This window comes from Manduca sexta, chromosome 11 (genome assembly GCF_014839805.1).
Source record: "Manduca sexta isolate Smith_Timp_Sample1 chromosome 11, JHU_Msex_v1.0, whole genome shotgun sequence".
Lineage (NCBI taxonomy): Eukaryota > Metazoa > Arthropoda > Insecta > Lepidoptera > Sphingidae > Manduca > Manduca sexta.
The window spans coordinates 7027577-7043906 of record NC_051125.1 but is presented as its reverse complement, the minus strand read 5'-3'; the positions used below and the strand labels follow the sequence as shown (position 1 = coordinate 7043906).

Below are 16330 nucleotides of genomic sequence, written 5' to 3'. Positions count from 1 at the left end.
ACACAAATCGTCTAAAATATTGTATATAAAGCTGGTGACAGATATAGTTTATAATATATATTTACAATTTACAGAAATCTTTAAATCCTAAGATGTTTTTATATAAATCCAAGTAAGATTGCGATTGTCGTAGAATTTTTAACCGAAAGTATAATGTTTAATACAATATAGCAATTTCTAAAAAAATATTGATATCAGTGTCGCAAAATTTATTGTGTGCTGTTGCAGATAATTTACCTTTAGGATATTTCATCTTAGATTTTTGTTGCGGATATGCAATTTCTAAGTTACCTTTGCATGTACAGGAGTAAATACGCTATCTTTCGGTCTGGCGTTCATTTCTTTTTAAGGGATCTTTCAGTTTCCACCATCCTTGTATATGCAAGCACGCACTCATAGCAATTTCTGTCCAATATTATATATTGGCGGAGTGATTGGTGGGTTCTCTCTAGGCCAGCCGTACTCAACTTTTTTTCATAGGGACCACAAAGACGTCTTCATCATGTTGATAACTTCATTGACCTACATAATTGCCTAAAAATCTAATAAAACCTTAACGTTTTAATTATTTTTGTAAATATTATTCACATTTAACTGAACGTTTTTATAGGGTTATTATGCACTTTAGTGAAAAAGTTTCTTTTTATTTAGCTTTAGTGAGATTTTTGAAGTTAGGCTAGGTGGCAAAGAGAATTATAATATATATGGAAACTAGGTGGTCTAGAGGGCCCCGTGGAGGAGCTTAATGGTCTCCAGGTTAGGTATAACTGCTCTAAGTGCTAGGTGTTGGAGTCTACTACTATTATAAATTCATAAAACGACCAAAACAATAAAATGTGCAAGTACACTGGGTTTTCTTGGTGCTGGACACAGCCAAAAAATCCTTGGAAATGACTAGGTACGCCAATGCCTATTATGCCAAAAAAGTAAATTACAAATCGTGAAATCGGAGCCTTTTTTGTTCTTTCAATATTCAGAGGCCTCGAATTGCTTATGGCCACCACTGGCTCCAACCGGATTAAAAGCTAAAGCTGGCGCCTGATTAGTGGTAACATTAAATACGTAGGAACGTAAATATGAAGGAAGAACGTATATAATATTCAAATCGTCAGGAGACCACACAGAACAGCTACATTGGTACCTATTTAATATTGCAATCTCGTAGTACCTGGAAATTGCACCAAGAGAGACCTATATTAATTGAAAGAAGGGGAAAATACATATCATTATTTGATATATATACATTATAGATGCTAAGTGTGATGTGACTTATTATGAAAGAATAACACAATAAATGACGTATAATAAATTGTTTAATTAGTTCAGTAATATTTATGTACTTAACGTTTGAAAAATTAGTCCCTAAGGCATATTTTTAGAAGGTATGTACTTATTTATTTGAAAATTATTATACATAATATAGAAAAAAAAATCTACAATATGTTATCTTTATTTTGGTTGTTATAATTTTTTATAATGTGGATATTATTTCATTTTAAATTTATAATGAAAATGCCACTTAAATTGTTGATGCCGTGCATTTCCTACTAAAGTACACATTATTTTAATTTCTAAACAACACTATCAGATATAAAATATTCGCATATTTTTAACTCTCTACCCCCTTATTCATAGACGTTCTTCATCTATTGCTGTGATAACAAGTCTTAAATATCGTAGTCTTGCACTATGAATCGCTACAGCAATTTAATTGAGCTACCAACCCAATTTATTATAAGTAGCTGTGTAACTTTTTACCCCGCGAAATAGGCACATGGTGTCAATTGTTACAGTGAAGCACTTCCACACTTGCGAAGCTGCGAGTAAAGCCTAATGTATAATAACTTTATTGTATGAAAAGACACCAGACTACATAGATCTTTGATTTATAAACTACCTACCTACTGCATGGTTTTACAGTTTGTACCTTTCATTCTGAGTTCTTGACATTAGAATTTAGACCTTATTTCCATTAAATAGTTATTTATCAGTAATTATACTTACTGGTTACAATGTTCTTGAAACCTACTACTTACTTAATCATTATGTGGGTTGACCATTTGTAAATAAATTGGGAAATGTTCAAATTTAGGCACATGTACTTAAGTTATAATTTCATGATATCAGCAAAACCCATAATCTTTTTTACATCTGATAATGACTTAACTCATATATTCCATATTGTGTCTACTTTCCCCCAATATGCCCTACCTACGTCATAAATCTTATTATATATACTTAGTTCATCAAATACCTATATAACGACGGTGTAATGGCGCGCTAGATACTTACCTACCGATATCTAATTTCATTTTTATATTACAATGTGGTTTACTGAAAACCTGAATACAAGAGCCTTTAAGTATTTAACACATGGGCTTGCAGGTATTAAAGAGTTACTATAGATACTAAGCGCTACTAAATAAAGTTAATACGCTACAGATTATAGGTATCTGTATGTAGAATGATGGTAGGACGTAGTAGCGCAGAGAACGATGGTTGACGTCATGAGGAGAATCAACATGGCGGGCGGCTGAAGGTGCGCGCGTGTACAGTCAGACGCAGCAAGTAGTGCCGTCTATGCGAGTACTCAACTCAATCGACTGGAGTTCAGTACCCGGTTGACAGCCGGCGAGGCGGCGGCGGCGTGACGTGGTGCTCCGGATTTTCAATACGCGCACGCCGCCTCTACGCGATTTCCAAACATAATAAATACAATTTTACACAAAAGCATTTGTGTTTCATGAGGGAACTAAATAGTTAAGTGCGTGCATCGGCTGTTTTTATAAAACTGTAACGAGATTATAAGGATTGTGCTGTTTTTAATGGAACACATGCAGTATGTTTGATAGGATTTATTTCAATAGGGAATAAATAACACCATTACTAATACGTGTTCGCGTTGTCGCTATTCGTGCGTTGTATTGAAATTGTTACATCCTGAATGACATTTTGCAGCATTAAGTTTGTTTCTGTGTGGTGAAGCGTTCGCGGTAGCTATAGGTACCTACAGGGGCTCTCGGTGCACGCTCACCGCCTGATGCCTCCCATTAATAGGAATAAACACTGATGATGCGTTTTGCTGTTATGACACAATTTGAATATTCTGACTGTGAAGATTTTAGTATATATAATTAACATTAATGAAAATACAATCTACAATGGCGGACCGTGAACGTCCTGCGAAAACCCCAATCAGGGTGGGATTCTATGACATCGAGAGGACCATTGGCAAAGGGAATTTTGCCGTCGTTAAGTTAGCACGACATCGAATAACTAAGACTGAGGTAAGATATAAATCGTTAAATATTATTATACTCTTAGATTTACCTTAGAACTTAGTTTTGTAGTGCTTATGCACTTTACTAATCACACCTACATACTCGAAAATACTGTCCTGTGTCATTGCATAAAAATATAATAATAGGTAGGCAAAAATTAAGGAGGTTCAAATCTGTTTTCATTGAAGCACAGATGTCTTTACCATTCAAATTACAAGTTAATAAACTTGTAACTAAAGTTTCCGGAATTTGTCTAGATGTAAGTTATGTATACAATGTATGTATGTATATAAAGAGATTCAATTTTATACATTCTTTAATATTATCTTTCGCTTCGGATCATAGACTTCTCTTCAGGGTTTAGCAAATGGATTTAAAAACAGAAGCATTCGCTACCGTGTAAATTAAATCTCTCTCAATAGTGTGAAGAAATAATTTGTATAAAGTCTTCTCAGTTTCTTTGGTATATATCATACCAGCGATAATCGAGTTCGGGTCTTATTCTATATTAGCAAACCAGATACTTCAATGAAACGATTCATTTTCATGAACATTAGAAATACCGACACAATATTTCCGACTACTATCATAATACAGCAACATACTTAGTCGTATTAAAGTCAATTTATAAAAAAAAACTTACTTAAAAACTCACCATAATTTGTTTTACTTACCTGAAAACGTATCAACAAGAGTCTGTGTAACGTGAAACTTGTCAAGTAGTTTTTTTCTTAAAATTCGGCCTTCAAAAACAGGTTTTCTACTTTAAATTAATTTACAACGCTTTAAATGTTTGCTTTTCTAAGAAATTAAATATACCTCATGGGTCAAGTTTCCCCAGTGTCCCCTGGTTACCACCTGCGTATTACACGTAGCATTTTTAGGTGGTCGTGCACAAGTTGAATTGCTTCGAATTATGATTAAATAATTTACAAAAAATACATAGAAGCCGTAAATTGTAATAGCAATAATTTATCTTCAAAGCGTTTAATATGTTCCTTTACTTCGAAAAAAATACGATTCGTTTTTTCGGACTTAAAACGTAGTAATTTTTTTACAATGCAAAATTAAAAATCTAATTGTTTTAAATTTAGAACTATGTAAGAATATCCAGATTATGTAGATATGGTTTTTTTATTGCATAGATCTATTTTTTTATATTACAAGAATACCAGTTAGAACAGTGAATAGTAGGTAGTTGATAATTTATTTAAGGCATTATCAAAGCAATTCATTAAGTTAAAGCAAAAAGCTGAAAAGGTGGAAAGATTTATGTATCTATTATTACAATTTAAGACTTACCTAAGTACTTATGAAAACCATTATTATTAGTTAATTAATAAATACATAAAATAGAGGGCCTGTTTCACAAGTTTTTAATAAATTTAATTTGAAAGTTATAGTATTTGTATAGTCAATGTATATAGTAGGTACATACTCATTTTATTACTATATATTTGAGAGTAGAGATAAGAGTGTGACTTGGATTAGGTTGGTTTGCACATTTATATGACGAGATTAATAGAAGTTGTGCAACATGAACATTTAAGAATGACATTCATTTATTTAATACTAGATTATTCTCGCGGTTTCGCGCGTGAAGGAGTTTTCCGGGATAATTTTTTTCCGACTTACTTGATATGTTGTATACAAACTCAGTAACATTTTAGCCTATGTGTTATTCTAATATAACCAATATTACTGTTAAGTGTCATCTAAATCCGTTCAGTATTTTTTTCGTGAAAGAGGAACAATCATACATATATCCATCCTCACAAAATTTCGCATTTATAATATGAGTAGGACTAGTGGTTGTCCATATTTGTAACACTTATTAAGTGTACTTAAAATTTGTTTTTCTGAACTCGATCTCTACATGATCTGTAATCACGTCAAATGTCACACTCCTCCGTAAGCACAATGTGCTTAAAAAGGGTACAACGGTATCTTTTCACGTATCAATATAGCGATACCCTCATGCAGAAATCCCCAAAGGTTAGATTGTAGATTAGAGATAGGTAATCTCAGATTCTGAGATTCAAATGATCGCGCTAGTTTCTACTAACCTATATCAGTATAGCTCCTTTGGTCTTGCAAGGATTTTGGTATGCTCGTTTAGTCCTGCTTATTCATAAAAAGAAAAAACCTGACTTAAAATACGAGATACGCAAAAACTTACGAGATACGACTATTTATAAAAAGTGAGAATTTACGTCATAATAATTGATTACATCGCGTTTGGTATCAGGCATTATTCCTTCTAGTACAATAATATTATCATCTACTACTAAGTATAATAATAACAATTGCAGTGGAACTAAAAATAATATGATAATATCTCTTTCAAATGAATAAATCGGTCACAACAACTGTTAAACTGTACACAGTATTTCATGTTAATTAAAAGTAATTGAAATACACAATTAGAATTACTCTTAATTCTGGGTAAGCATCAAAAAAAGATTTTGCTACGCCAAGAACCTACAGTCACATCCCTTAAATAGATCCCTTAAATCAATTATTTTTTGCTAACGCTTGAGTAAATGTAGTATTAAAATAAGAAAACATGGTGTATCAGCTATACTTATTTAAGTTTCAAAATTGGTATTTCGGAGTAGGTTATAAAATAAAATTCTTTAATTAAAACACAGCTAAATACCAATCTTATTTCCTTTAAGTATAACATCATTGCCATACGATGATACCCATTTCCATTATGGAAATTCCGATTTAGCGCATTAATTGATTTCGCAATTTCACGCTGTTCATTTAACATTACGCGGCATTGGAAAACACAGTTCGGAGCCGTATCGATAAGATCTGACGTTATACTGATGACAACACAAGAGATTGTGAAGAGAGTAATGACTGACAATTCCTGGTAGTGGCCGATACAGATTTTACAGTTGCCAGTTACCACGACAGTCGACTGACAGGTATTGAGAATACCAACAATCGTGTGATGTAGTGCGAGTCTACGGCACCGAAGTGGGTCATTGGCCGAATGCTGTGGCATCGTCGTGAATGACTCACTAACTGCGTTTGTTGTACGACTTTCTAACTGCCAACTATATTGATTACAGAGATTTCGTCCGGTATTGTTTGTCAAGAGCCGGCATCACGCACTATAGAAAGCGCGACTCGGGGACGTTTCGATGAATGAATGCACCAAAATAACGAACGTCCTCGGCCTTCACAAACATTTTATTGTGTGCGTGTCATGTTCGATGCGTGAATGGTTTAATGAACGAGTAATGAACGACTAGTATTTATAAGGATGCGGTTTCATATTTCCAATGTTTAATACAGTGAAATCTTCCGTTTTGATTACGTTATACGAAGACATGAATAACTTTCTATCGATATTTTATACTTTTATGACGTAATTTGTCAACGTTATTTGTGAACGAGCTTTGTTCGCGAAATATCGTTTTCCAATATGCCTTAATTTCATAGAATTACAAGTTCGGAGGAAATATTTCGATTCAAAGAACATAACAATCAATCAGTGATTCAGCTAGCCGGTGGATGAGGTCGAGTCGAGCGCCGACGGCGATCTGCCGTGTCCAGAAATACCACGGCATCGACCTTGCCTCCGGATGCACGCATCGCGTTGTTTTTATTATTTTACTTTTTTCCGTGCGAGTCGTTGGTACCAAGGTGATGGCCAGTCTGTATTCTATGAGCGCTCTTACAAAGATATATTGATTGCTTATTATCTAATTTCTTATAAATTATGCGTTACTTAAGTTTCCTGTTGATATATTATTACACAACACACTGTATATGTTTATTTTTTTACAAAAGAACTAAAAAATATTTACATTATTATAAATCTGACCACATATGCGTCAACAATTGGTTACGATAGCCTTGTGTTAATAAATTATATCAAATGCCTATAGATAGAAATCTACCCGCGGCAGTAGACAGCTTGAATCATTGCGTTGCGCTTGGTAAAATAAAGAAAGTGTGATCAGGCGGAGGATGCGTGATCGGCACATGTGAGTCTGGCATATATTTTGCCAGGAAATCATACCGTATGGCACGCGCTCCGTTTACATTGCTTGAAAAATGTGTGCTTGACGCAAATGCGTTATCTATTTTGGAGCTCTGCGTCAGAGACTGGCTGTTATCTACGTTCTGCAGTCTAGCGGTGACCCTCACCGTCTTTGCCATTTTCCGATGTGAAACTTTCACTACGGTGGAAATATTTGGCAATGGCACAACTCTATGAAACATATAAACAGTATAATAAGATTAGATGTCACAACCACATACTTCGTGAATACCACACAATATTATGTTTGAACATTATCCTAAATAAGCATAGTTGAAGCAGCTAAAGTTAACTAGGATGCGTTTATCAAAAGATAATTCAACGAGATAAGGGAGAGACATGCGTGTTTGTTTGCTCGCATTGAGCAGTTATCTACAGTCATATGACGTCAATTGTTCATTTTGAGTTGATTATTAAAGCGTAAGAAAAAAATCATATTAATTGACCTCTTATATACTTACTAATTGAAACCGTGCAATACTTAGAAAAATAATTATTTACAAACTAACAGTTTGTGTTTTAGTGTGTCCGTGATCGAGATTCCTTTTTGGGCGTCTAGTTTGTTATTGTTTCTTAAAAGATTTTTCCTGTTACGCTAACAATAGATATTGCTAATAGCAATGATGAAAATATACATATATTGAAGGTCTATGCGGTTCGTTTTGTGGTTTTATTTGTGCAATAAAATAATTCTTACTCCATATAAAACTATATGTAGATAGTTTAAATTTCATATAAGCTAAGTATCCTTATTCGAAGAGTTATGTGCAATAAAGGTACACTTATAAAATCGTTGTTCTCCGTATGTCAATAAGGGTCAAACTTTTTTATTGGAATTTGTTTGAAAAGCCCCAAATAATACATATTTTGATATACAAAAGAAAAGTTTATTAGGTAAGTACCTATAACATGCTTATATATTCTAAATTAATGTATATTATTAATTTAGTTTATTTAAAACGTTTTTTGGGTTCATAATGAATAGTAAGGTTCCTAACTAATAATCTTTTAAAGAAATTTACCAGCAGTGATATAAGCACTGCATATTTTTATTTATTTAAAGGCTATACACATGAATATTTGTAGGCATGGCACAGTTTTCCTGTAATAAACAGATATCGGCTATTCTCTCACTAGAAAGAGAAAAGTAGGTAATCTTAAACATTCAAACCACAAGGGAATACCCGGATGATTTAAACAGAAACGTTAAAGAGCATGAGTAAATAATACGAGCATTGTACAGTACCCACCTACATAACAAATCGTAACTTAGTTTTTCACACAAAAATGGTCTAGAAATTCTATCACGGGGGTGTGGAAAAAGGGGCACTAGAATGAAGGGTACTACGTTGTCCTGGCGTTGCTTTGTACTACATTAGTTAGTTGTACTATTTTATGTTTATATTAAATGTATAGATAGGAACTCGGTAAGGTTATTTGTGCGTCCGTTATCAGCTCTGATATTTTATTTAGAGCTTGATAATCTTGTCGTTACGTATAAGATCGATTGGTGCGTAGAAATGTTAAGTACTTTGTAACATGCTATTAAAATGTTTATGTTAACTTATTTTTAGTCGAGTTATTTCCTTGACTAATAGATTTATTAAGTGCATTTTGAACCATAATTACGGATAAATTTCTATGAAGTGAAAAAATAGCTTACGTTTGCATATTAGAATAAAAAAGAAAGTTAAGTTTATTATATGGTATTAAATTGTGGTATTAAACGACATTAATGCTGAGATTGGAAAATGTAGCTACTCTTTAGCGTTAGGGGGGGAAAAGCGTTCGTACATCGGTCTTACTCTTGCTTATGCCGTCTCTCTTTGACGAGTATATTGATCGTCGTCTAGACTTGTTGATCGTAGCTTGGAAGACCTCCCCCGTATTTGACCGTGCCTTTAGATGCGAAGCTTCGGCGAAAAAGTCTTCTTTATACGGTTTTAATAATATTCAATTGCTTTAGAAATCGGCGTTAAACGTTTTTATATTTAATAAATTCTGAACGAGTTGGAAAGATATATCTAAGGCAAAAATGTTATCTTTTCACCATTCTATTTTTGCTCTGCGGAGTTTTTATTTTATATTACAGGATTTGTGACACTTATGTTTGTTTTAAGACTGCTTTAAGACCCAAAGAAGACTATTAACTACAGCAATTAGGATAACGAAGTTAAATATGAAGTATCTCAGTAGGCAATCACACCGTAGTCTTTTAAATTAAGGACAAAAATGAGAGAACAATTCAATTGTAAATGTATTTGTTTCGTAGATGTTATATATGATTTAATTTACGTAGATACCGGTGGGTAATGAGTCTAATCTAAATCTGAACATAAGTAAATAATACCCAGGTGTGTTGAAGTTCTTATCTATTTTTTCTTGATTAATGCTAATTTTCCTAGAATATATTTCGAGAAATTCAATCATAACAACATTGATAGAAAAATAATTAATCATATTATGTACGTATGTTTTCTAAATTATATTACTAAGATAAAATAACAATTGACAGCGATAACAATTGACGTAATTGAAGATAAGTATCCGTCTTCTTAAAGCTTTACATATTTGAGTCTACTTCTTAAATTTTCTTATGAATCATCGGAATTAAAGTGTTTAACAGCCGCATTAATGAATTTTAGAAAAAAAATAACAATAGAAATATTTCGACTTATATTCCAATTATACGTGTAGAATTATAATTTCGTTTAAGTTTACCTATCACAAACAACCTAACTACGATTATCTAATTTCTGACGCTGACCTAATTTACAATGTTTGGTCTTTATATTTTAGGTATAAAAAGTTTTAAAACTTTTACTTTTTATTTTTTTTTCTGTGTGTAATGATAATGTATTTATGGACAAAAGGAGAATCAAGCCGGATATAACTAGAAGAGAGTACTATTATACTTAATCAGCAAATACGATTGAATTACTAAATTCTTGAAGTAATAAAAACGACATTAATTATATTATTACAAAATAATACAAAACTGTGAGTATTTATTCGTTCATACTTCAATCTACCTTGAAAATGTACGTATTTACGAAACGTTATCTACGGACAATAATAATAGTCCAATCTTTTCCCGACTCGATTACAATGTTTACATAAAAATGTGTACAATACGTCCAATTTCTTTGATAATATTGTTTGCACTATATAAATACGCAATATGTATGTTATTATAAATTGATACCATTCAAATTACGTTATGTTATTCATGTGTATATTATTACTCGAAACATGTGTACATCTTCGTTGTAAGATGTATTATTAATATTGAAAACGCTTTATGCCATAATATAGAGTGATACGGTAAAGCAAAGATGTGCTTAGTTTGGATTGCTTCGGTTGAGTTAGTAATCGCTTGAGTAGAAGAATTTGTGTTACGTGATGAAATACCGCCACAGTAGAGTCCAGTTTCGGAAACAGCTAGAGCACATATATCTACTTATATTCCGATTAGGCTAATAGAAATAATAAGGCTGCGTCAGTCCAAAGATGACTTTAACTGGACGTGTTTTGGTACTTAAAGTTCCGTTTTGGTTGCATCACTTTTTTTTAATAAAAAACATAATGATCTACATTCTACTTGTAGGTATATCAATGCCTTAAATATGCCGCCATACAAATTTATGTTAGGAATTAAACTCAATTACATGACTTTTCCTACTTTGATACTGGCAAAATCGTCATCTGTTAACGATGGAGCCATAATCTTAAAATTAAATTGAATTGAATCTTAGTTAATAACTAAATTTAGTGAATAGAACTTGTAGACTTTACTTAACAGTACTTATTATACAGTTACTGCTTGCTTTGTTTGTTCACCGCTATCAAGCGTTAACGATTGGTTTGGCGGACCAACAAAACTTGGTATACTCTTAATTCGTATCAGGAAAACCTTTATACATTTAATTTCTTGGCAGTTAATTTCCATAAGTATCGATGGCAAGGCCTTAGTAATATATTATATTATCACTCCGCGATAAACTTCTTAGACATGGTAACGTTGAAATGTGATATCGTCACGTTTCGTCACTACACACCAACTAGCAAGACTGTGCTAATTGTTGTCGGATATGTGATTATTATTCAAGGGACCTCTTACATTAAGAGCTGACAAACTATGTTATATTATATATACATACATGCTGATGCTGTTTGTATTTTACCGCAATAAGTTTCTGATATACGTGTTATTTTACGATTGTTTAATGGCCTATTACTAAATTACTAGTGAAGGAAAATATAAAACAAAAACGTGCATGAATCTAGTTTTTGATTTTAATCGGCCAACAGCTAATACAATGGTAACAACGGCTGTATTATTATGAATCGACCTCTATTGAGTCACGTGTTCATTAATTACGTTTTAATGTATGCTAATAGAGGTTTTAATTAGAAATTAAAATTTTACAAATGCATGTTACAGTATACTTATATGTATGTGTCTTTAATAATTAAACAGACATATAAATTACAATAAATAACCAAACACCGCGAAAAACAGACACCATCAACTTCTGTGTTTAAAGTTCGTACGCTACTAAATGATTAACAGGTTTAAATAATTATTATATTACGTGCACCTTCCAGGCTGCCGTTTAACTATTATAAAATATTCATCGATTTTTAAACTGAAATGGCTGTCGGTCATTGACTTGCATAATGTCAGTATAATCTTACTCCAAAATGATAATATGAGTGCGTCCATAGTTATAGTAAACAAACATATTGTAGCAGAATGTTTTAGTATTCTATAGCGGTAATCATATAATACAATTGATAATTTGGCATCGGTTTACTAGCCATTTAGTGGTTACCGAAAAGGAATTGCTTTGTTAGTAGTTTAAAGACGTGCCTCATTAATTATTCCCAACTAATGTGATAGTAAAGAATGCAAAAGAGGAATGATATTAGAAGAATATTTGCGATTTTTTTAAGTTGATAATATATATAAGATAGGTCAGACAGTATATGAACTATGAGTAATTTTATTGGACCCAAGATGCTTACAAATATTTATTTGTGGGTGGTGACTGCGACTGTTTATTGTCATCTTTCTATCCTTATAAAGCCACAAATGTTTTATTCATGTCCCGTAAAGATTCAGTTTATGGATTTACGATCGACCATTTGCCTTGATAATAATTTGTTGACGTTTGTCCTTAACCACGTGTGTTGCGAAGTTCCGGATGGTGTATCTTTTCTTGTTCTACGATTATCAATATGCGACAACCTTTATTTCGGAGTTAGAATAAACTTCGAACAACCCTAACCTTTCCTTTCCTTAAAGGTCGGCAACCCACTCGTGTTCTCTAATAACGTGTGCGGGCAACCATTAGGTGAGCACCACTTAGAAGTTAGGCGTCAGCCTTTTTCAACGAGCACTTTATCTATTGACTGACATTTACTAACGAATTGAATTGTTAATTTTCTATAATCAATATCTACAATTATTTACAATTCAATATTCTATGCTTCATCATCAAACTGACGCCTTTGAATTAATAAAAATGTGCCTTCGATGTTGAACAATAAATTTAAATTGTCAATATGACGTTCGATCGTGTATATTAGACGGTGTCAAATATGATGATTGTTATTATTATTAGCTGAGTTACAAAGTACAAAATGAATACTTTGTTTGGTACATTCAAAATAATTCATTATTTATAAGCATTATTGAATTAAATGAAACTTTTTAATGATTCTTTATATAGTATTATCAATATGTAGATTGTGGGTAGGTATAGCAATTGTATTACTTACACATGTTTAACAAATACGAATGTCTGCTGGCACAATGCACATTGTTGAGTTAATCGATTTAACAATCGGTGTAGCGATAACGTTATTCTTAAATAACTCATTTAAAAGAGAAACCTGATAAAAATATTATTATTAATTTTGAAAGTGACGCAAGTGTGCACTAACCAGCCCATAGTTTTTCAGATCAAAAAATTTAAAGCAACAATATCGCGCGTAAATTGAAAAGTATGCCACGGTCAATAAAATATATTATGTGTAATAACCAAGAAATATGGAAATCACAACGAAAAATACATTTTTAAAGTCAATAAATTAATGCTTATTTATAATATCGTGCATATGAATTTCATTTACTTGAGATAAATGATAAGGATCACGGATCACTATCTTCATGACGAAATATTATTTTGATAAACGGATCATACTGGATTCAAACGTTGGAACTTGGAGTGATATTAAAATACTAAGATTAAACAACACAGAGAAAAAGGGACCGTACATTGACCGCAGAGTCTACCAACCGTAAAGGTTATCATGTGTATGGGCACAGATCCGTAAACCTGACATCCGCATTCGCCGTCACTTAGCAGGAAAGGGTTTATGCGTTTTGAAATTGTTATTCCTTAGGGAGCGATTAGAAACTTTGGATAGGATTAGGAAACTGATGTATACGGTTGGTTTTTTTGATATCGCATTTGTCAGAGCGTCAAAAGTAGGGACAAATTGATATTGTTTTCACATAATTGTGATCGCAGAACGTGGCAAATGTTTACTAATTATAACGTATTTAGTGATAGTAACGTTGCCTCACTTTGTCATATCCGTCTGTTACGCTTTGATAGGCCATAATGAATTGTAATATGACGACATTAATTTGTCATTACAATAATTATTGTATAGGAAATATAATCTTAAATTTTATTTGTAATATATTTTTACATATAGTTTATTAACTCTTTAAAACTGTCTTTGTCTAAATGGGAAAAACATTCAATTTGGTAATTGCTTTATTAAAACTATTTTATAAAAACTCGAATAGAGCAAAAAAGGTCATTTTCCGCAAAGTAATGTAAATAACAAAGCATTACATCATCATGAACAAAGGATACATATATGACGTCACTGACACTGTAAAGTGCAGTCACATCAGGAGAATATGAACGAAGTCGAGAGGTTACCATCTATGGAAGATTTGGCCGTGGCAGAGTGAAATAAAATTCGAATATGGTTAAGCAGGACATAACCAGCCTTATGTCGCAAATACTTTAGAATTAACATCGTAGATTGTCGCCGCTGGCGAATTTAAATGTCATCAATCTTGGTTACAAAACTAACGAAAACAAATAATATGGAGATTTCAAACCAGTGAAAAGAAAGCACATACCTAAATACTAATAAGATGAATAACTGTGATGAAACAATGGTAATACTAACAGTAACCTTGGTGCATTTACATATGGTCTATTGTTGAAATCTCCTGCAATCATAGAACGCATGACAGAACTGATGACCGTGAAGGTCTGTTATTTGACCAATGTAACGTATCCATACTATTCGGATTAAGTATGTGTCGTAGTGTCGCTGTAATGTAGTATTCAATAAGAATTGTAAGTACCGTAATGTTATATAATTTAAAATGATAAACACATTTTAATATAAGACGAAATTGCGGAATTATTTTGTTTTTGAAACTGTAATATTATTTACATATGTAATAGATACCAAGACATCTAGCAAATACGAATAAATTTGTAAATTCTCTTTATTGTAGGTTGCAGACCAAAAACTAAGCTGAGATATTTTATCTAAGATCTCATAGCGTAAAATATTACAAATAACGTCAGGGGTCCCTACTCCGTTTACGGGGGCAAATATTTTTGCCCGTAATTGTAAAAAAATCCGCCTTTTTGCAATTACGGGCTTTCTAATGGAAGGTCTGCTCTCATAGGTGGTTTAGGTAAATAGGGGATATTCGGCGTTTTTATCTATACAGCTAACAAAGCTATCCTTCGATTAGAACGTCCGTAATTGCAAAAGGACTGATTAGCTTCCGTGGACGGAATAGGCCCCCTGAACACAGCTTAGTTGCATTTAAATATGAAAAACTATCTGCTTTACAAGCTAGGCTAATATAGCTTAGTTGTCGTCTCCCAACACGCTTGACAGTTATGTTGGTTATCACGTAACGTTACAAACACGTGAATGTAGTATGTAAGAGGATACTATAATCCTATAGAGACAGATGATCGATGCAGCGGAGTGGTGACACAAGGCCGAGAATTGCATGCGAGTTTGGGAGTTTTTGTCTTGCTTTGGATGGACGTCAATTGAATATAAAAACGTGTACATTAATTAATTAATTTCAACAGATTGTACCTAATAATTATGTTTGAGCAGTCAGTAATAAAATATATGTATTATCCTTTTTGCTTAATTTACATGTTTTTTTTATTTAAAACTTTTCGTAAGCTACCTAATTATTAAGTAAATAATAGAATTCTAGAAACTCTATTTATACATGCAATACTTAATTAAGGTTTTTTGTTTGATAATTAAATATACAGTCTTATTTATAAAAAAATCACAAAGCTGATGCTTAGTTAAAATAAAATTAGTTGATCAGCTGTGTAAAAACCCGCCATGTTGCCTTTTAATAAGATAACTAGGAAACCGGTGACATTTTTGACAGCTATTTAAACAATACTTAACCACCTCTTAACGCTAAAACAAGTTTATAAGTAAGACTTTATATATAACCGGGTCTACCTCCTCTAGTCTCTAGAGGATTACAAAATCAGGCTACTGATCGACAAATCTTAGCCAATCGGTGCGACATACTTCAAAAATTTGCTACGGTATCACATCATCAAACTGGAAGAGCCAGGTGGGAATGGAATCATAAAATTTATTAACTCATTTGCTTTGTATACTATTACAGTACCTGAAACGCAATGTACCACAAGACAAGGATAAATGTCATCATTTAAATAATATGAGTAATTAGTGTCATTATGATTTAATTGGGGTCGTTTATGTAATGCAGTTGTATTACGTTGAGTTTCCCTTTCGTTGAAGTTATTGCGATTCCACTAGAACTTAAAAGTATATAAGGAATGTAAACTTTATAATAACACTAAAATAAATACTTCTAGATAATTTTTATTGTAAATATTCACTTCATACTTAACATTTGTGACATAGATGT

The 16330-nt window shown here is 32.5% G+C and overlaps 1 protein-coding gene across 1 annotated transcript in view; it reads left to right on the top strand.

Annotated features, from left to right (window-relative positions):
- The first annotated feature begins 3143 nt into the window (after positions 1–3143).
- The window catches only part of LOC115442706 (serine/threonine-protein kinase SIK2), a 44688-nt gene continuing 31501 nt past the window's right edge, over positions 3144–16330 (top strand). The window contains exon 1 of the mRNA XM_030167845.2: positions 3144–3287. Within this exon, the coding sequence (XP_030023705.2) occupies positions 3144–3287 (144 nt within the window). The remainder of the gene's footprint in view (positions 3288–16330) is intronic.